The sequence below is a fragment of the Sander lucioperca genome, chromosome 12 (genome assembly GCF_008315115.2).
Source record: "Sander lucioperca isolate FBNREF2018 chromosome 12, SLUC_FBN_1.2, whole genome shotgun sequence".
Lineage (NCBI taxonomy): Eukaryota > Metazoa > Chordata > Actinopteri > Perciformes > Percidae > Sander > Sander lucioperca.
Genome location: NC_050184.1, coordinates 28,059,051 through 28,082,227, shown reverse-complemented (window position 1 = coordinate 28,082,227; position 23,177 = coordinate 28,059,051). Strand labels below are relative to the sequence as shown.

Sequence of the window (23,177 nt, the reverse complement as noted above, 5' to 3'; positions counted from 1 at the left end):
AGTTTAGAGTCCTCCATCAGCCTTTAGAGTTTTGTGAGCTCTGTGGGCCAGTGTAGATTCTAAAACTGTAATGTGGGGAGGTGCTGAATATCTCCAAGTACCCGATTTAAGGGTCAACAACGGGGTCAGGTTTCACTCAGAGAGACCCTGACACCTCTTCTGTTCATCATTAGCGTATAAAGTTGTGTTTGACTGTGTGATGGCCCCTGACTGATCAGTCTATTGGCATTTGTGCTCTACATTCTTGAAAGTCCCTGATGGTCACTTTCACACACACCATGTGACCCGACATCACACTATCCACACATTTACTCATTGGCTGTACATCAATGATACTATAATTGTTAAGTGATAAATAATTGTTTTTGTTGATTTACTCAAAATATATTGCAGCCCTGTCTCCTAAAAATGGCATTCCCATACAACTAAACTGCATTCTCAATTAAGTTTTGAGGGAAACATATTTTGTCCCTGATTAAATTAGTTTTTGATGTCTCACAAATACATTTGTAATCAAAGTCTGCATAGGGAGGAGGTCAAGGTGGATGTTTGTGTCAAAGTAGCCTAACACAGGACTTTCCATTACCAAGGAGACCATTGTTGACTTATTTTAACTTACATACGTAACTGAGGGAGGGGGGGGGAGTCCTGTGTCTTTGTTGTGTATTGGTAAAGTGATTTGTAATTAGTGCCTAACTGAATCAGCAGTATCATTAATGACCTGAAGAAACACAAAAACTAGGGTTATTCTTTTTCTACAACTCTCATTTTTGATATTGACAAATTTTCACTCAGCGAGCAGAGTAATGTTTTTTCCGACTCCTTTTTACATCGGTGTTTATAGGATGTTGTAGTGTGAATGCAGAAGTGAGAATGGGAGAGAGAGAAGGAGAGAGGAAATGATACTTAAGACGTTCAGCCTGTGCAGTGCCTAATGATCACAAGAGCAAAAGATACACGCACGCATATGAAAACTCATGCATGCACAACATGTGATCTCTTGATTAGTGCTGTAGTCACACCCTCCCACTCTCTCTGCTTGTTTGATCACAATCTGCCTCCTACTCCTGGGCTCCAATCAAAAAGAAACTTTCAAAAGATAATGCTTGCTCGATATTAAATCAGTGATGACCTTTGTTGAAATAACTTTAAGGTCTAATATGTAATCTATTTACTGTAATAAATCCAAAAATGACCCCAATGCGTCATCAGATATTAAAGGTGCAATATGTAATACTGACAGCTAGTGTTTAAAGTAGTTACTGCAGTACAAATTCAAAATACTGGAGAGCGTCATCTCCCTCTGCCCCTCTTTACTCAGACTCGAAGTTCACGGAGGTTGCCAGGCTGAGACCGTAGCATCCACAACAACGTTGCTAGACGCTTGTCTCACATAGCCAGACATACTTCACAGCACAGCGGAGTAGCTAACGTTAGATGCTGGCAATATTGACACTCATAAAAGCCTGTGCTTACACGGAACTCTGTACCCAACTGACAGGCACACTTTTTTGGCTTAGAATTACAGTAGGAACCGCTAAAAACACAACAACCTCGCCCTCCTCTCCACACGCCAGACAGACACACTTCCTCAGCTTAGAATTACAGTAGGAACCACTAAAAATAACACTACCTTGCCGTCCTTTTCCACCCAACGGAACACACTTTATTGGCTTAGAATTACGGCAACAATCGCTTCCCGATTTACAGCCCCCCTCTCTTGGCTTCAAATAACTCACCGTTGTCGGCTCCGGCCGCTGAACAGGCTACATGTTGTTAACAACTGTGGCCCGTCTGACTGGTCCTCCGGTAACGTTAGCAGTTAGCAGGGTTAGCATGGCAGCGTCAGCCAGGACCAATCAGGATCACTTTACTGGCTGTGTCTCAATAGTTTTTGCAAGTAACCAACTTGGGTACTCTAGCTATAATAATTCAATGTGAGTAGCTACATGAATGTTGAAATGACATAAAATGCCCGTCCCTAGTAGCCGTGATAAATTAGCCTGAAGCTAATGCTTACCTGTTCAGGGGGAAATTAGCCAACCCGGCGTCCTTTTGGGCTCTAAGCTGTCTCCATCTTTCAAATACATCTCCAATATTTACCCTGGGTTTGTTACGTCTCTGGTCACGCAACTGTTAGAAACATGCTGTTTTTTTGTGTCCTGTTAGTTTGTTTGTTGTTTCCATGGCTGTACTGCTGTACTAAGGTTACAGCTGTAGCACGCTGGGTTTGCGTGTTTACAGGTATATCTGGCAACCCAGTCTGGCTATCAAACTGGGCAGTTGAAAGCAACACACAGGCCAAAACACAAACAGAAATTCCGTCACGGAACGGAAATTTCAAAAGGAGAAAATACTGGCATTAGCATTGTTGTCAGAAAAGATAGAATTTCAATTTAGCATGTTTCCTTAATATCTGATGACGCATTGGGGTAATTTTTGGATTAATTACAGTAAATATATTACATATTGGACCTTTAAGGAAACATGCTAAGTTGAAATACTATCTTTTCTGACAACAATGCTAATGCCAGTATGTTTTCCTTTTGAAATTTCTGTTCTGTGACGGAATTTTTGTTTGTGTTTTGTTTTGTTTTTGCCAGATAAACCTGTAAAAATGCAAACCCAGCGCGCTACAACTGTAACGTTTGTACAGCCATGAAAGCAGCAAACAAACGAACAGGATCAACGGAGACCAGAGACGTAACAAACCCCAGGTAAATATTGGAGATGTATTTGAAAGATGGAGACAGCTAAGAGCCCAATAGGACGCCGAGTTGGCTAATTTTCTCCTGAACAGGTAAGCATTAGCTTTAGGCTAATTTATCACGGCTACAAGGGATAGGCATTTTATTTTATTTCAACATTTGTGTACTCACATTGAATTATATAGCTAGAGTACCCAAGTTGGTTACTTGCAAAAACAATTGAGACACAGCCAGTAAAGGTATCCCGACTGGTCCTGGCTAACGCCGCCATGCTAACCCTGCTAACTGCTAACGTTACCGGAGGACCAGGCAAGCGGGCCACGGCTGTTTACAATGTGTAGCCTGTTCAGTGGCCATAGCCGACCACGGTGAGTTATTTTAAGTCAAGAGAGGGGGGCTGTTAATTAGGAGGACCGTGAGTTTGCAGTGCGTTTAGCGATCGTTGCCTTAATTCTAAGCAAATAAAGTGTGTTCAGTCAGGTGGAGAGGACGGCAAGGTAGTGTTATTTTTAGCGGTTCCCACCGTAGCTAATTCTAAGCCGAGGAAGTGTGTCTGTCCGTTGGGTGGAGAGGACGGCGAGGTTGTTGTGTTTTTAGCGGTTCTTATCGTAATTCTAAGCCTAGGAAGTGTCTGTCCTTCGGTTGGAGAGGACAGCGAGGTTGTTGTGTTTTTAACGGTTCCTACCGTAATTCTACGCCGAAAAAGTGTGTCTATCAGTTGGGTACAGAGCTCTGCGTGAGGACAGGCTTTTATGACTCAGTATAGCCAGCATCTAACATTAGCTACTCCGCTGTGCTGTGAAGTAATGTCCTATGTGAGACAAGCGTCTAGCAACATTGTTGTGGATGCTGTGGTTTCAGCCAGGCAACCTCCGTGAACTTCGAGTCTGAGTAGGAGGGGCCCCGACTCTCCAGTATTTTGAATTTGTACTGCAGTTACTATTTTAAACACTAGCTGTCAGTATTACATATTGCACCTTTAAGACAATAAAACATTTTTATGTTTAGTGAAAATGTTCGTCTGACAGGACAAAAATTCATCTCTTTAAGCATGGAAAAGTATCTACAGTATAGACATTGAAAGCATGTATTTGAGATGACTCAAAGTCTTAAGACGTAAGCTTATAATAGCTCTGACTATTACCAGGCTGATTAAAAGAGAATATGATCTATGAAGGTTATCATAAGGCACTCATGAAGCTGTGACACTTTTGTTTGCATGAAATGGCTTATCTTATCTTTATTTTTAGCGTTACCCAACTGAGCCTGATGATGCCTGTCAAAGCACAAAAAAATGAAATAAAGTAATACAAATATGAGAAAATTTAAACCATGTTGCTGAACTTTTCATTATTTACACTGTAGCTGTTGTACTCAACGCACTATATTATATTAGTGTTTAAACAGAGTGTGAGCATTTTTACTGATTTGTTTTGTACTTGTTGGGTTGTTATTTTTTCAGGGATAAGTGGCATAACCCTTACATAAGACATCAGTTTTGGTTTCAGGCTTCCGTATCCACAATTGGTGATATTGATTTATGGTCAACAGCATGTAATGTACCCAAAACTTAATTTATTATTTGTAAGAAGAAAAACATAAAAAACTAAAAGAAAAATTGTTATATGTATGAGTTTCTTGGCAGCTGCTTCATGTGCCTCTAAGAAGCAATGTTTTACATACTTATGATCAAGTATTTATACCCAGGATTCCCAGGTTACATTTGCCATGAAAAAAAGGGTGATAAAATGATGAAAACTGTAGGTCACGGATTCCAACACACTTTGACATTGTAGTGTAAAGAGATCCCACCCCTGTAAGCTGCTCATGTGGCCTGTCCTGACACTTCCAACTCTGGACCTGAGTCAAACGTTTTGCCCATGATGACAAAGGGAAAAGTATGTTGTAATCGCCCAGTTGTTTTTTAAGGCGTCAAAGTAAATATTTGTCAGCGAGTTAGAAAATTGAGATGTGAGTGCAGGTTAGTTCATGCAAGTTTGGATATGATTTAACTCTAATAAACAATTTAATAATGAATCTAATAGAAAACCAGTTGTTCAAAATGTAATGACAATTATTTAAGCCTCCCTCGAGGGTTTATGTCAGGTCATGTGTGTTGGGAACTGGGGCGTGCAGTACAGTAAAAAGAGCATATGACTGATTGCTACATGCACACAGAACATTCCCATACCTCACAGTGGTTTCACAATAAGATGTGTGAGTAGTCTTTTGTGGTTTCAGCTTGAAAAAAAAGCACATGATGCCACTGCAAGCATTTCATGACCAAATGATTAAGCTAAAAAAAGAATGGACTCCTTATGACTGTGATGAAAAAAAAATGTGTCAGATTTGACCAGCAGGTATTACACTTCACCTGCTGTAACATGTCAATACTAAGTGATTATGTCACTCTCACCTACTGTACTGTGTGCCTGGCAAGCACACCTTTCCCATCATCCCTGTGGGCTGCGATTGGCTGAAGGGCTAAGAGGCTGAGGTGTTGCAGCAAATAGCATGAGTCGTGGGCTGGTCCTTTCTGCAACTCAAGGGAGGTTAATGAGTGAAGCTGCTGGGCTATCAGCCAGACATGAGCAGCAATGCTAAGGCACCCACAATGAGCCTGACTGTATTACCACTGAGCTCTGTCTAATTATACACTCCCAGAGAGGGAGAGAGAGAGAGAGAGAGAGAGAGAGAGAGAGAGAGAGAGAGAGCATATTAGGTAGGGGAAAGAAAAAGTTATCAAGTGTCACTGTGTGTCAGAGAGACTTACTCAGAGGGATGAGTGTAGATTGAAGTTGTAAGGGTGAGATAGAAGGTGTGTGTCAGTTAGAGCAAAGGAGAGAGAGGAGGGAGAGATCAAGCAAGCTGGGGAGAGAGAAAGAGAGCACACTCACAGGGAGATAGAGGGAGAGAGAGAGCAAAGAGGCGTTTAGAGAGTGAGAAGGAGGAGAGGCAGGAATAGGATGAAGGGAGGGGAGGCTGAGCAGTAGAAAGGAGGTAGAGACTCGCAGTCTCAAAACTGGATATTCCTACGTGCCTGCTGCTGCCCGATCCAATGAGTAAACTCTCTGCTATCTGCTACGCAAAGGCACCCGGCGAGGTATGTGACCACACCGCTTCCTCTTCTTAGTATGTGTGTACATGTGTGTAGGAGAGAGGGAGCGCAGGTGTGTAAGGAACTTTGAATGAAGGGATACACACGCCGTGCTGTGTGTGTTTGAATGCTGCTCTGAGGTAACAGGTTCAAGAGTTTCTGTAGGTACATGTCATCCTGAGAATGAGCTGGGTTAATTATAGGGAAGTGTGTGTGTGTGTGTGTGTGTGTGTGTGTGTGTGTGTGTGTGTGTGTGTGCGTGTGCGTGTGAATGAATGAACGTATCATGTAGATCAGCACCTGTGTGTGGGGGTGTTTGTGTGAGTGAAAGGGCTTAACAGAGAGAGTGTGAACAAGAGGGAGAGTGTGACGGATCCAAAGACAAGATGTATGTGAAAGACAGATACAGACACACAGACAGTGAGAGAGAGAGAGAGAGAGAGAGAGAGAGAGAGAGTGAGAGAGGTGGAGGTTCATCACTCATCATGACGGCAGATCAGGACTTTCAGAATTAGAGCAGTGGGCTTAAATAGCCCTGGTCCAGAGATAGCCAGGGGCCCTGGAGGAGCCCGCTTAAACTGGGAGGGACGAATATGAAATTGGTGAGGGTGGGGTTAATTGAGCCTGGGAAAATTTGGAAAGAGATGGAATGAGGGAGGGGGAGGAGAGAGAAAATAGCAGGTACAGATGTTGAGGGCAAATCTGGGAAAGATATGATGTGCAGGGGTGCATCAGGCATCTGTAATCTAACATTAGAAAACATGCACTGAAATAACTTCCAATGTGACCTTTCATTTTTAATATACAACTTTACAACACCAATTGGTCTAAATGACTAAATGTTTCTGTATCTGCATCCCTCATTGGGAATACAAAGCTATGTTTGTGGTTCTGTTACTGACTCCACTTAAAGCCCTCCTCCTTTCTCGCCAATCTTGATGGAGAAATACTACGCCAGTGTGCACGATTATGATTTCTGTATGTCTATTTCTGCTACAGCACTCGCTGTCCTTCTGCTGCATATCTGTGATACCCCATATGCTGCATATATGAACATTTCACAGGTTCAAACAGTTCTCAGCTATAGATGTCTTTCAAGTGAGACGTACAACATTTGTCACTGCTGACTTAATTCACTTATTTCAATTACAAGGATGATCTGCTAGAGTGTACAGGAAGTCTTGTGTCACTGAGAGATTGCTTTAAGAAATGTTCTTTTTGAGTGCACAATTACAAAGTGTGCCTCATAAGCAAAGGAGCAATTTTTGCTCGTCGTTTCTGGTGTTGGAGTCGTCATTATCAAGCAAGGACTCTGTGGTGTATCAGTGAGAGTTTGTGCCAAGGTGGGGCTCTAGCTGTAGTCAGGTGGCTTCAAAACCCAGATCTTCTGTGTTTAATATGTGACTTACTAATATGAACCGGTAGATGTGTTTTATGACTCTAGCTGTGTACCAGAGAAGTGTCCTCATAAAGGATGTAAAGATGATGAAGAGAAACTGAATGTAGGAATGTTTATATGTCTCGTGGGAAACAAAAATACAACTGGTCTCTGTGGGCTGAATGAGAAATAAAGCATGTTCTTCCATCACATGTTTCTTAGAGTACTGTCACCCTGAAGAGCAGAACAGGCCTCTTGTGGAAGAAGGTTGAGTGGCTGCTGGCCCTTTAAGAGGTCTATTTTTACAGGGGCACACTCATGCATGGAGCGACGCGCACAGAGGAGGCAGTGGCACACAGAGACTATTTGCTCTGCTTTACTTCTATGACTCCACACAACACATCCTATAGGACCATAACCCTGTGCTTTATTGGCTGAGTGAGATTCGTAAAAGCCCGTTGTTTAGCCCATAGAGGGGCATGTGTTTTTTCAACGCAAGCTCAAACACGAAAATCATCAAAACTAAGTTACGAGATTCGCGCCCGACAAGGAGATTCAGCCCCTTTCAAGTTGATCTCTCTGAAGTCTAAAAGTGATAATGAGTGGGAGCTTGCAATAAAGACACCCTTATACACACTGTACAGAAATGTGCCAACATTCCCACATACTTGTTTTGATATGCAGATAGCTATGAAAGAAATCTGAAAACATTCATGCCCCCTTCTTACAAACACATAATACACTTAGTTTACTTACACCCACACACTCCTCGAAAGAAAACACAGAAATGGGCACATTTTAGAACATTTTTACACAAACACACATCCTCGCACTTAGATATGTGCATTGTGCTGTACACCCACGTAAAAAAAACTACTTATACATACTCAATATACGGACCTAAAATAATCTTCTCCTTATGCAATCTGCATGTTATATAATGCATGCCTGTCATTATCACAGTGCTCCTTCACGCCCTGCTGTGCCTTTCCACCTACAGCACCACACAGACAGGCAGACACACACACACACACACACACACACACACACACACACACACACACACACACACACACACACACACACACACACACACACACACACAAACACACACACACACACACACACACACACACACACACACACACACACACACACACCGTGCACCTTGTGTTGACAGTCATATACTCTACTCTAGCACTCTCACCCACGTTGAGTGTGTGCTCTCAAACAGCCAGCCAGTTGAGTGAAAGGGAAAGACAGAGAGTGGGTGGGTTGGGGGGACCGAAAGTGAAAGAGACAAAGAGGGAAAACTTAGAGAGGGAAGTGTACATTCAGGCAGAGACTACACATTTGCATGATTTTATGAATTTGTGCATGTGTGTGTGATTTGTAGGACTGTATATGTGTTTGCTCTGCCAAAACTCCCCTTTCACCCATTGAAACTGTTTGTGGGCACAGCAGTTTAGCAGGTATTTGAGGCTACATAACCCCACATAACCTTATTTGTGTTTTCATTTTCTTTACCACCCTGTTCCTCAGGCTCAGATACCAGGGAACACACGCATGTCTTGCATGTCATCCTCTCACAGAATGGAAAGGGAATCAAACCCCTGTCCTTCTTGCTGTTCAGCTACATTTCTAAAAACTGTGCTGCAACATAAGCTCGTATTGTATCGTATTTAATCAACGTATATGAAAAGTGCAGCTCACATAATTTTTTTAATCATTCTAAAGGGAACTGACTAATCAAGCAATGTGTGTATATCTGCAATATGTCAGCACAGGCATAAAGGGCACTACATCCAAAATGAACTTGCCTTACTTCAAATCATTTAGAAAACAGTATAGCAACTTAGTGGTATTGCACAAATCTCTCCTAAGGTACATGCTAATCATGAAGTAGTTCTGTGTTTAGGGCACTTTTGAATCAGTCAAGGGGACCTCCATGCTCACTGTTCCCAGATCAGCACTCTCACAGTTGAAGGGTATGAAAATTGGCCTGGGAGCTCAGCAGAGGAGCCAGGAGTGTGATGAATAATCCAAAACAGAGGCAGGTGTTTGAATACAGTTGACACCATGCCAGACTACTTTAAGGTGACAGACACACCTGTCGGGGAGGGTGTCCCACAAGAGGGAAGTGGTATATCATAGGATGCATTTACATTCAGAGCCACATACGGTGTGGGATTGTGCGTGTGTGTGCAATTGCAAACATGCGTACGCAATCTGTCAGTTACCGGAGTCTTTTTTTCGCTCTTTGTCGATCGTTTTCTTTGGCCCTGACTCGCTAACCCTTGTGTATGATCAAGCAGTATGTTCTCCTCCTCCTCCACACTTCATCTACAATAGGGGTCAACAACCTTTCAACCCTGCCTCCTACCACTTAACACCCACAGTTTTTCAGCCAGGCCTGCCTCTCTGCCTGCTGGAAGCCCAGTAGATCAGAAAAATCTGCTCCCTCGTACAGACAGACGTGCACAAGTATAATATATTGCAAAGTATCGGTTTTGGTATCACTGTACAGAAAGTGTAACATCTGAGACATCCTGTGGCCTATAGCATCAATAGTGAGCCTGTCCTGAAGTTGTGTATTACTTTCCCTATCCTTGCTTCCCTATTCATTTCTTTTTTTATCCTTTGCAGCATTAAAATCACTCAGCAAAACATCTTTCTCTAATTTAATTTGGCTTTTTTTTTTTTTTTTTTAATTATTAGCAGAGATTGTCAAAGAGCTGCGTGATAAAGGTTCTCTCTCAAGTGGGACTCTCATTTTGAAAACAAGCATTACTGTAAGCCCACTCAATCCTATTTCAATATCATTTGCAGCACCCTCTGTAACAAACAGCATAAGCCATGTGTTGAGTAAATGGCTGGGGCCGTGTGTGGCTGGGCAGCAGATTTGGTGTGGGAGGGGTTGTAGAGCAAGAGCAATAATGGCAGTGTATAGCAATGTTGCCTTGAATACCGGCAGTGATAACGGTAATCCAGACAGTATCTATGAAGCCAGTCTAGACAGGCATTCTAAAAATGAATGGCACTTGTGCTTCTAACAGGAGACCTGGCCATGCTCTCTCAGTGGAGTAGTCATCATGATGTTTGCTTACAGCTTGCTGACATTTTGCTGCTAAACTAGAGAACCAACAAAAAACACAGTTTGACTGTCAGTCGCCAGGGGAAAGTGCCAAAAAAAACAAATCTTTGGAATAAAAAGTAACCCCCCTCATCTTTCACACACACTCTTGTCATTTCTCTGTCAAGCTGTTTCTAAACCATTAGATTTTTTTCACTCTCTGAGTTTCTTCCTTTGTCTCTCTCTTTCCCCTCTCCTCTTTCCTTGACCCCCCTCCTTGTAAGCTACTGATCTCATAGCATGAGAGTACTACTCGCATCAAGGGCTCTAAGGTGGACTAATCATGTGGCAAACTAGTGAGAGAGACTGCTATCCGTGAGCCAGTGAAGCTGAGCATGTAAAAAGTTTGGAAAAATAATTTAGAAAAAACAAGTGAGCTGCAAGAATGGAAATGCAAAAGCATGACTGTGCATCAGCACTGTGTGACATCACTCCAGTTGCATAAGAAGCACTGTCACCTAACCAATAGTAATGGTTGTTTCATGTTTTTTTATACTTTGTGATGCATGTGATGCCAACAAATTGACACCAAAGACATCTCTTTGTGGTTGAAAATGTAGTTGGTGCAGATGCCGCATAAGAGGCATACTATCAGATTGAGACAGTGGAAAAGTGCAAATGAAACTAAATGAAACTCTCATCAGTAGACATTTAAATGTCAATGAATGACAACAATATAACACCCGCGTTAGAAAATGTCAGCCACAAGGTTTGCAGAATACCTGTTAACTGTTCCACTTGTTCCCTGCTGACCCATGCATGCACACCGGCATGTGCAGTGTAAGTGTGTGATTGTATTCACAGAACCAGAGAGACAGACGAACACTGCAGGAGTCTGCCATGGTCAGAGGAAGAGGAGAACATGGTGGAGGATTTTTTGCTTCTGCTGACTGGCTAAACTGCATGTAATTAGTCAAGTCATATTTTTAACTGATATTGCGTGAAAGCCAGCTTAAGGAGCCGTAGCTGCCCTATTTATACCCTAGGGGCTAATGGCCTGTACCACTACACAGGGGGATTTCCTCCCAGAACTATACTAAGCCTTCCTTAGGCCGTACCAGTTGGGATTCACAGGGATTAAGCCAGCAATACATTATGGGCGTCACCCTCTAGTCTGCATCACTCATGCTGGTCTACTCTCATCCAATCAGCTCTTTTCTTGCAGTGTTTAGCATACTCTGTTTACAACTCTGCTTTTCAGAAGGCGGTATATTCTGTTTGTTTTTACTGCACTGATGGCACACACTGATGATCTTATTCTTCATCAAAAAACAGATATTTTCATCAATTTGTGTTTAGGGAAGTGTGCAAGTCTTTCATGAGTGAGCACATTTTCACAAAAATTGAATCTTAGAATGAGTCTTTGAGTGCAGGGCTGCTGGCTCATCTTGTTGATGAATGGGTCAGGGCCCTGAAGGCTGACCTGGCCTTTTGCCCAATAAGCTATTGCCCGTATCACCCTGTCCTTTTATCAGCTTAGCCCAGCTTATTGTGGAGTAAGCCACCACACACGGCTAGTAGTACTCGCCTCCTCCCCTCACCACCTCACCACCTCTCGCCATCTATCTATCTATCTATCTATCTATCTATCTATCTATCTATCTATCTATCTATAGTATATCTATCTATCTATCTATCTATATATAGTATATCTATCTATCTATCTATCTATCTATCTATCTATAGTATCTATCTATCTATCTATCTATTTATCTATAGTATATCTATCTATCTATCTATAGTATCTATCTATCTATCTATCTATCTATCTATCTAACTATCTATAGTATCTATCTATCTATCTATCTATCTATCTATTTATCTATAGTATATCTATCTATCTATCTATAGTATCTATCTATCTATCTATCTATCTATCTATCTATCTATAGTATATCTATCTATAGTATCTATCTATCTATCTATCTATCTATAGTATATCTATCTATAGTATCTATCTATCTATCTATTGTCCCGATTTGATTCTTTCACGATACATGGGTGTCGATTCGATTTGTATTTAACAAAAACAAAAGTTTAATAATACACTTCTCGAAACAATACATCATGAGACATTTCTAAAAACTAATTGTTTTCTAAAAATAATGCACATCACATGTCAGTCAGTCAGTCTGACATTTATTTACTGTAATTTCTAAATTTGTTTCTGCTTTCGGTCTGTTTTGCTGGAAACGGATATGATGTTGTCGCTGTCAGCAGTACTGTATAAACAGAAAATATTATGGTGAATAATTGGTTAAAAAAAAATTCTAGGGAAAAGAATCAATTTTAAAAACGTCGCAAAAAATATCAATACATACGATTCTCAATTTTCTATCTATATATCTATCTATCTATCTATCTATCCATCCATCCATCCATCCATTTATCTATCTATCTATCTATCTATCTATCTATCTATCTATCTATCTATCTATCTATCTATCTATCTATCGGTCTATCTGTCTATCTGTCTATCTGTCTGTCTGTCTGTCTGTCTGTCTGTCTATCTATCTATCTATCTGCTGTGTCCTCTAGACCCCCCTTCCCCTCCACTCTCCTCTACTTTCCCCTCTGTTCAGATCTGTTACATTCAGCAACAAATTTCTGCTGCCTCAGACTTCCATCATAGATCCCCCACTCAGCCTGAAACATGATCAGACACCCCATACGAGGCTACGCATGAGGAAGAAAAAATAAAATGCCAAAAAGACCAGAAGCTAAGACTGTAAAACATGTTCCATGTTCAAAAGAACCTGCTGAGGAGAGGGAGCGAATCTTCCACAACTACAATTTGTTGGGTGTAGTGTGACTCATCTGACTTTTCTTGTCTAGGCCTGACCCTGTGTGTGCGTGCGTGCGTGTGTGTGTGTGTGTGTGTGTGTGTGTGTGTGTGTGTGTGTGTGTGTGTGTGTGTGTGTGTGTGTGTGTGTGTGTGTGTGTGCGTGCGTGTGTGTGTGTGTGTGTGCGTGTGTGTGTGTGTGTGTGTGTGTGTGTGCGTCTGTGATGGACAGATTAAATAGTGCAAAGCCAGAGAGAGACAGACAGGAACAGCAAGCTTGAGATAGAGAAAGAGTGCGCCAAATGTTTCAGTGGTGCCATAAATGATTGACAGCGCAGTGTGACTACACTGTGAGTTTTCTCGTGTTGATGTTTGCCTGCTCTGTGTGTGTGCGTGTTCAATATGCTAAATATCAAAGTATGCATGCATAAGTAGAGAACAACAGTCATTTCTGTATCGCGATATTGTAGTAAACACTCTTTGATGATCCCCGTCCTTGCTCTATTTCCTCGTCTTTCACTATGACTGAACGTCTAAATTTATATCAAACACTAGTAATATGATTTACGTAGAATTATTTTTATTAGTACTAAATGCTGTTCACAGGGCAGGGGTATCAATAGAATTAATTATTTGATTTGCTTCACTAGATTTTGTTCCTATTTATTTCCTTTTTATGTTTTGAGTTTTATTCATATTGGTTACAAATTTAGTAGTAGATAAGTCAACTCAGACACCTTACTGTGTGAGCAATGGGTTTATTTATTTATTTATTTAAAAGGGACAGTGCAGATTAATTGACATGTTTTGTTCACACTCAAAATGTAAATGTGCCAGAGTTAGCAAAAAAGCTAATATTCATCTGTAGTCCTTGGCAGGTCAACACATCATAATATTACATTAATAAAAAAAGAATGTAAGAAAGATAGAAAGCAAATTAAGAAAGAAAAAAGAAGAGAAAAGAGAAAGGGACAAATAAAAATAAATAAAAATAAGTACAATACAAAGAAGGGCAGTACGTGTAATATACTCATAGACAAATTAATAGTGGCAACTTAATGCTGCCAACTGTATATTCAAATTAATTAAGGTTTTTAAATATTTAGAAATACTAATTACACTAAAATTAACAGTTTTCTGTTTGTAATCCAGCTTTTATATATAAGAATCCTGTGATTCTCTGGCCTATTGATCCTGTTTTATTGAATATTAATTAATGCAATTATGATCAGATGTTTTTTTTTTCTTTTTTTCATGTCATCTTTATGATTTTGTTTATTTAAAGTCAAAATAAGATAGTGTTGTTACTTTCCTTTAACAAGACTGAATATTGATTACATTTCCATTTGACATTACAGTGTGGCCCTAAATCTCACAATGTTGTTTAATCTTACTCCAATATTCTCCTAAATTTAAAAAAAGGAATCTTTATCTTTACTCTATTAATTATGATACTTGAAATGAACCCAAGCAAATACAGAAATGCTAGAGCAGACAGCGCTTGTGCCCACACAACCTCAGTGCACATCAGTTTCAAACAGCATTCACTTTGAAAAGTCAAAGTAATCTCCTAAATGTCAGAGGTGACTTTTTTGGCAATTGTCACCTCATTGTAAGAATGTTTCAGTGTGGCCTGCTAGCTGATGTGTCTGCACACACATCCACATTAGATTAGCTTTCCACTCCATTGAGGTTGAGAACTTAGACAAGGTTAACCTTTATTTCTAAAATATTGCTGGATAAGAATCTGCATTTTGCTCTTTGTTTGAAAGGTTGAGTTGCCTGAATTGCTAAGTGAAATAAAGAACATAAAGATTGCTTTTTACAACTCACCACCAATAATGATTTGATTGCTTCATTAAATCCTTTTCCCCGTGTGCTCCAATTTACATTTTCATTCCTTTATTGCATTTCTGCACTGGTAATTAACATAAGCTTGTTTGAACTGAGGTTTGGCCCTGTTTCTTTGACGAGAAGCCAACGGGGTTATTTGCATCACGTTGCATTTTCAACCTTGTGCCTGTTTATTATTTTGTAAAAGATTTCTATACTGACAGGTTTCTGATTTCTTGCACACTGCTTTCACCAATTCAGTCCTAATAAAGCCATACCAGCCATACCAACACACTTCACTTGCACTGACTGAATCACTGAGGCAAATCATTCAGAGCTCTCCTGTAGTGCTCCTAGCGTGTGAGCCTGTTTGTGTGTGTGTGTGTGTGTGTGTGTGTGTGTGTGTGTGTGTGTGTGTGTGTGTGTGTGTGTGTGTGTGTGTGTGTGTGTGTGTGTGTGCGTGCGTGTGTGTGTGTGTGTGTTTGTGTGTGTGTGCACGCATATGAAGTCAAATCAAATGTATTCATAAAAGTTCTTTTAACAACAGGTTCGTCAGAAAGTGCTTTGATGAGAACAAAGGACACAAATTCAGACGAAAACTACAGTTAAACAAAAAGAACAAGTATATTGTGTGTGTGTGTGTGTGTGTGTGTGTGTGTGTGTGTGTGTGTGTGTGTGTGTGTGTGTGTGTGTGTGTGTGTGTGTGTGTGCTTGATGAATGTGAGCTTTAGTTTTGAGTCAGAGACATACGCAAAAGCCTAAAGTCTGAGAGTGTGTGTGGGATGAGCCTCCTACCACGTCCCTCCCTGTCTCTCATCAACTGTCTCTCTGCCTCCTCTTCATCCTTTCCTCTTTTTTATGTGCCAACATTTCTTCAGAAATATATATTAATTAATTAATTGATCCATTCATAACTTTTTTTGTTAAAAGATACATTTAACCAGTTAAACTTAAGTGGAAAGCAAGCCTACAGACAATCACAGTCAATTTATCCCACCCAGTATATAATCTGTATGTGCTGCATCCTTGACTGTTTGTGTGTGTACTTTTGTGTGCGCAGATATGTGTGTGTATGCATGTTTGTATCCTTCACAGTGATTAAAGCAAGTGGGCGGCACCAGCAACTGGTCTGCCTGTGTGGCTCTGCATAGCAGACATGTTTCTCACTGCTAGATATTACTCATTTCCTCAGCCCTTTGCACACATAAGCACACACACACTCTTGACACACACACAGTCACATACACAACAGATACTGAGACGGATAGCAGGCTCTCAGTTCTCTCCCACAGTTTGGTGGGCTCGCTGGTGTTTATTTCATGCGCACAGAGATCAGAGGCAGTGTGTAGCTGGGGGCTGCTGATATCTGCGGGTGTTGTAACTGGTGGCAGTGCTGTGGAGGAGCAGTGTAGCAGTGAGGAGCTCAGGAGTGGGTTGACCCTCTGGGAGGACTGGAATATGAATGACTGTCAAGACTGGGACGTCGGCTCAGCCTGCACTAAGGTCAGTCTCGCATCACATCACAACTACCAACTCCATCCAACCTGTCTGCCTGCTCCCACATTCTCTCACTGGTCTTTTGGATTCAAAGAGCTGTTGTTTACCACTTGTCTATTGCAATTAGCACTACTGGACTATCAATTGGTGTTTTATTTGATATTAGCAATATAGACAAAGCTAGAGATTAATATTTTGCAGTTCTGTTTTTTTTTTAGGTTTGCAGAGTATAGAGGAGCATTAGACAGTTCCCTGAGAAATGCATGTAGAGAAAAGGCGGGATGAGGTGGAGCAGTGCAAATACATATGTCAAATTTGACAATTACTTGAGAGCAAGTTGAAGAATGTAAGCATTTTACATTTTAATATAAAACCATAACAACTAACTGTCTCAAACTGTTTTTAATTTTTTTAAGCAAAAAGAAAATGAAAATAACTTGCAAGTATGTAATGTGCTTACATAGCAAGCAAAAAGTCTTGAGGTAGTATTTCATTGGAAGGAATGTGTTATATAATTATGTCTGTGATCTGTCAGTTTTTATATATTTAAATGCAACGAGCACAGTAGCTCCAGCTAAACTCCAGCTCTGTGTGCAATGTCTGCACAGTGTAGGAGTATTCTGTTAGAATACATTTCTCTGCAAACTCCTCCACATGCACAATTGTGTTTTGTTTTCTTGTACTTTTTTTGGCAAGTTTATATTGGGTCTATTTTGACAACCTTTTTCATAAGGGCTGTCAAAATGACTGGGTGTCAGAGTCATTTGAGGAGAAATATTGAAACCATATTTTTTTAATGTAAGAAATCTGGATTCTAGAATTATTGTAATTCCAAGTTATTGTGCAGCGAAAGTAGAGTTCTGAGGTAAAAAAAAAAAAAAAAGTGATAAGTTAGACAAATTCAGACCTTTGGAATACTGTGTGTACCTTATTAATGTGTTTTGAGATAGCTTTTCCTGTGGAATTTGTTTTAATGTTGTTGCTTCTTTTCTTTTTTTTAATTGGCAAAAGTTGTAATAATTGAAAAATGTATTTGTCGTTTTTTTTATTTTTTATTTAATCAATACATTGCGTAACTGTGCGCGTGTTAATGGTATGTTACTCTTCTGATATTAACTGCTTGTCGCATTTAATAAATTGATTGATAAGATCATCATAATTAATTTGATGAAAAACTGATTATTCTAGGAAAACCAATGATATATAATATACATGAACATGTGTATGGATTATGTCAGGAATCATTTCCAAATGTTGCTGCAGTCTGAAGGCATTTCATCTGAAGAATAGTCATTTTTATGAACCCCAGAGGTCAATGTGCGTTTATAGCCCACACAAAGCCATGTTGTCTTTCAGCTGAACTGAAAATATGTCACATAAATTGGACTTGGACAAGATTTTACATCAGTCCATAGTCCATCATAACCATTTCCCACATTCTACTCCATCACACCCGTCCTGTCAGTGTCTGAGACAATAAATCCCCCTCCTTTCACCACACAATTTTCAGTTTTTTCACTCAGCTGCACACACAGCTTGCTCTTCTCTAACACTTATTCTTTTTTTGGACCAAGTCACTTGATGAGCAACAGTTTACCCGCCTCTCCATGGAGTATCCCCATCTAACCGAGTGGATGTGTGTGTGTGTGTGTGTGTGTGTGTGTGTGTGTGTGTGTGTGTGTGTGTGTGTGTGTGTGTGGACACAGTTGCCATGGTGACAGTGTGGTGGATGGGGAGACGGCAGGGAGTTGGTAGGCTGTTGAGATAGACTTGCGGGTGAGTGCGGGGCTGAGTGGCAGCATGGTGCAGTGATGTTGTGGCGGCGGTGGGAGCAGCGATGGTGGTGGTGGCGGTGGTGGTGGAGGAGGAGGAGAGATCAGCTGGGCTGGCAGAGCGGCAACCATCACTTCAAAAGAGCTCATTTAAAACGTTTGGAGGAGAATTTGTAGAGCTCCCCCGCACTTCTCACTGAATGAAACAAGACTGCAAAATCTCTGTCACATTTGAGGACTCAAACACAAACACACACGCACACAAAGACCTAAACAAATAAACACATTCACACATTTCTCCCAGAAAGAAAGAAAAAAATTACACATGCACACAAACATGGCACACATGCATGCACACACACACACACACACACACACACACACACACAGACAATTACACACATTTCCCCACACCCCTGCTGTGACACATAATTAATATGCAAAGACACATATCCTGTATCCACAACAACTGGTGGTAATATCAACAGTGTTTCTGTCAGCTTTTGGTGGGTGGCAACCAGCTTTGCCTATCACTGGGGGAGTTAGTACAGCCACCTGAGGGAGTATTTGTGTGTCTGTTACTGTCCGTGTGTGTGTCTGAAAGAGAAGGGGTGGGGGGGGTTCTAGTAGTAAGCTCATATAGAATACAGAGAACACCCGGGGGTGTCGTGGGGGTGGTTCATGAAAGTGGTACAAAAACATATCAACATATTCCAATCATCCCCTGAGAGTCAGAGATGAAAACTCTCCTGCTGTGAGCGCTGTACACATACTGCACTGCCTCTGAACTTCATTGGCTACAAAATGTATTTTTAGTCCACATGTGGGAGTAATGTGTTTGAATGAAACAAGTAAGTTGGTTAGTTTCAGCCCCACCGCAGTGCGCATAGGTAATGACTAATTAGCGACAGCTATCAGAAAGCTAAGAGTTTCAAACCCTTTGAAAGTAGTTTATATGAGCGAGTCACTGGCTGATTTCTCGCCATCTGTCGCAGCTGAATGATTGTTTGTATGTATGTCTGACCAGACTGACAGCTAAGTCTTAACTACTGATGCCAGGACCTAACAGACTGTCCCTTCTCTATGTTCATACTTAATCTCTCTTTCTTCTATCTCTGTCCTTTCCCTCCTTTTTGCCTACCCTATCTCTACTCTCTCCAGGTGAGTGGCGCTCCAGTACAAAAGAATCAACAGTGATCTGACAGGGATGCTGTGTAGCAGCCTTCCCCTCTGTCTGCGCCCCTCGTTCTCCCGTGAGGCCCATGTGACCTAGCCTACACCCACATACAGGGGGCCCCCAGTGCCGCTGGAGCCCACCCATGAATCCCAGCCCCGACCGCGGCAAAGAGTGCCTCCCTCCCAAGAAAAGGGAGTCTCGGCAAGGATCGTCAGAACACCACAATCCTCTGGACGAGTTTAAACCCCCGGTGCCACTCCGGAGTCGGTCCAGCGCAGGGGGAGGGGAGGGAGGCAGGGAGGCCAGTGACAGGGACCGAGCTCTGATTAACCCAAATCCCCATGTACTACATACTCCTCCACCCCTTCCTGCTCCAGCACCAGGCCTAGCACTGCCCCTACCATGGCACCTAAGCTACTCTCCCTCTGTCTCTCTCCCCCTTTTCCCAGGGCAGGTCAGCGAGAGGATGGGCTCAGGGTCTCCCGCTTGGAGAGATGATTCTCTCCCCTCGCCTCTGTCCCACCACTCCAGGTGGCTTAGAGGGGATGGGCCCCTCTCCTTGCCACCTTCCCCATCCTCCTCCTCCGCTTCCTCCTTCAAGACTCCCTTCCCAGCCGATTCTAGAGAGATATGGTCCTACAATAACAGTGGCCGGCGGGACAACAGCTCCTCTCTCTTCTCCCCATCATATTTGTTTAGCCACCACTCTGTCTACCCTCAACAGCCAAGGTTTGTTGAAGCCAGACACAGATATTTGGGTAAGAGGCTCAATGGCCTGGACGGGCCAGGCAGCAGGACTGCCTCAACCTCCAGGCCTCTGCTTACAGGAGAATATGGGAACGATAGCAGCAGAACCCGGCTGGACATCAGTGCACACAGTTCCCATACCAATGGTGGACGGAGACAGCAGGAGGATCTAACATCCCGTATCCATTCTGGAGGGCCATTTTTGTCAGACTCTCAAGCTCAGGAGGGCCCTGAGCCACATTCCTCACTGCAGGACAGACATCCATATGGGATGGTTAAGACCAGCCTACTCTCCACCAGTCCCCATCCCCTCGGACCAGTCCCCAGGGCAGGTAGAGGGGGACTTTTGGACCCCCAAGGGGTCACACCAGCTGAAGCCCAGATCTACTACTCCTTAGGATCAGTGTGCCACCCCAGCCCTCAGGTCCAAACATACCCACTCTACAGCCCCTCAGGAACAGCTCTGTACAACCTGCACAGGGAGCCAGGACCCAGACAGCACAATCAAAGGAACTCACCCCTGGGTCTGCCTAACAGCCATGACAGGCCACAAAGAGACCGGGACAGAGACCACGAGAGAGACAGAGAACATCTTCTACAAAGGGACAGGGAGCAAGGTAAAGACAAAGAGAAGCACCTACAACGTGACAAAGACCAAGAAAGAGACAGTGAGCGCGAGAGACGACGGGACAGAGAAAGACACAGAGGGAGAGAGTTATCTCCTTCTCATCTTCACACCTCAGCCCCAGCCCTTCACTCATCTCCCCCTGCGCTCCTACCTTACTTCACCAAGGGTTCTCTGATTGAGTTGGCCAGCGGGCGGTTGAAGAGGGTGGAGGAGCTGCGGACCGAGGACTTCCTGAGGAGTGCAGATACCTCCCCAGAGTTCCACCTCAGCACCTGCACTGTGCTGCTGATTTCCCCCAGCAGTGCACAGGGCTTCAGCCACCTGCAGGTCCACCTCACAGACCGCAACACTCAGGTCAGCTTTCTCTTTAGATGTATGCTTGGGTTTACATGCAGATATATATTTTACTGCATAATCCAATAATTGAATGAATAACTGCATGACAAGATGAGTGTTAATGCAAATCAGTCACAGTTTAGGCTGTATATGTTTTCAGGTAAAAACATCAGTTTAATTACTAACACGTTTTTCATGCACACCAAAGTCAGATTGTGGTGATGATAAGTGACTGACATAAGAGACCTCTTGGTTGAGTATATACAGTAACAATGTTGTTGTTTTGTGTAGGAGTTACTGAAGGTCTTGGTGGAGTATCCGTTCTTTGTGCAGGACCGAGGCTGGTCTTCTTGCTGCCCTGAGAGAACCACACAGCTGTATGGCCTGCCCTGCCGCCAGCTCATGGAGGGGGATGTCTGCTTGGCTCTCACCCCCACTCCCACCCAAACCCACCGGACACACACGCGTACTGGCTCCAGGGCCCATCGCACGCAACTCTCCTCCAGGGCTGCAGGAGAACCCAGTAGCTCGCACAGGGAGGAGATGCCACCTCCCCCTCCTCCCCCCCCTCTTCCTCACCATCCACCTCCTACTCTGCCGGCCCCTTTACGCGCTCAGGCTGCAGAGCCTCCCGCTCAGGAGCAGCCGCGTCTACGCAAACGGCGTTGGTCTGCCCCAGATACCCTTCCCTCAACCGGAACTGTTGAAAGCCTCCTGGATTTACCTCATGGCTCCAAGCTAATGAAGTGGCAGTAGAAACTTGGAAATGCATACATATACATGCATAATTACACACACACACACACACACACACACACACACACACACACACACACACACACACACACATACACACCCTCCTTGTCTCTGTTGCACCCACCAAGACAAACACTGGAGAGACCTTAAGGTAGGGTTGCAGGGAAGGAATAAAAACAATAGAAAACACAATTTACGGGTGTCCACATTGTTGCCCAAGATATTAACCTAGTCCAACCTAGTCTGGCCCCACCTTTTATTCCTTTGTTTTCCTTTCTTTTTCTTTCTTTCTTTCCTTTCCTTTCCTTTCCTTTCCTTTCCTTTCCTTTCCCTCAACCTTACTCAGCACAATCCTGAAAGGAGCAGCATCTGAACGATCTCTGGATGACTCCTTACAGACACACTGAAGACATTTAGTGAGACAATCAAGCACTTGTCTGTGTTCACTCTGTTTTTGTAATGGTTGTCCCAAGCACCTACTTACTGACAGTGTTTTCTGCAGGGTTTTCGATTTTCAATCAGTGTTATGAAAGTAAACGCTATTGAAGAAGTGCAGATATATATGAACAAAAGTTGACTATATATATTACATTACAGATGTTATATTCAGTAAATATGCTAAACAGATTTAATGCAATCTCTCTGTCAATTTCGCAATGCATTTTTGTTGTTTTTAATTGTCTTGCTTCTGAGCCGATGTCTACATGTCGGCCTGGGCAGGCAAGGTGAATGTATGAGCAACTCTTCGCCTTTTTTATTCTCATCACTGGGAGTCCTTTCAAACAATTGATTGTTCGTCAAGGCATTATCCTCCAATATGTTCTTAACGTTATCTCTGAGAAAGGGAGAACACTAATGAAAACTGCGTAACAGACAATCCCACCCACACAGACAGGTCTGTGCCACATCGCCTCGACACTCATGGTGTTTTTCCATTAAAAACTGAATGATGGAAAGATTCAAAAGTGCAGTATGGCATAAGAGTAATGGTGCTAATAACACGTTGGAACATGATGCTTTGTGAATACCCTCGACCCCTGTGTACGCTTCTGTTCCCATCTCATTTTTTACGTACTGTATTTGTTTGAAGGCAGGGAAAATGATGATAGTATTTTAAACTCAGATACGGGTATCTCCTCTGATTCAGCACACTCTCTCACTTTAGGTTTTGTGTTTGTTTTTTGTTTTTTAAATTTTATTTTCAAACAGAAAACCTTACCTGTTGATTTTTTCTTTTTAAATGTTATAGCTACAAAAATGTATATTTTTAAAAATTGTGAATCTGTTATATGATGTTCGCTAGAAATAAAGGAAAAAAGCTTTATAGATTTAA

At 42.3% G+C, this 23,177-nt stretch overlaps 1 protein-coding gene across 2 annotated transcripts; it reads left to right on the top strand.

Moving 5' to 3' along the window:
* Positions 1-5,307: 5,307 nt before the first annotated feature.
* On the top strand, positions 5,308-23,177 carry zmp:0000000926 (ataxin-1-like). Of its 2 annotated transcripts, none has more exons than XM_031316571.2 (3): positions 5,308-5,811; positions 19,362-21,106; positions 21,380-23,177. In XM_031316571.2, the coding sequence occupies exons 2-3, from the start codon at positions 19,520-19,522 to the stop codon at positions 21,842-21,844; spliced, it is 2,052 nt and encodes a 683-aa protein (XP_031172431.1). In that variant the 5' UTR covers positions 5,308-5,811; positions 19,362-19,519; the 3' UTR covers positions 21,845-23,177. The 2 variants fall into 2 exon arrangements, with proteins under 2 accessions (XP_031172431.1, XP_031172432.1); XM_031316572.2 differs by lacking the exon at positions 5,308-5,811 and adding an exon at positions 15,814-16,434.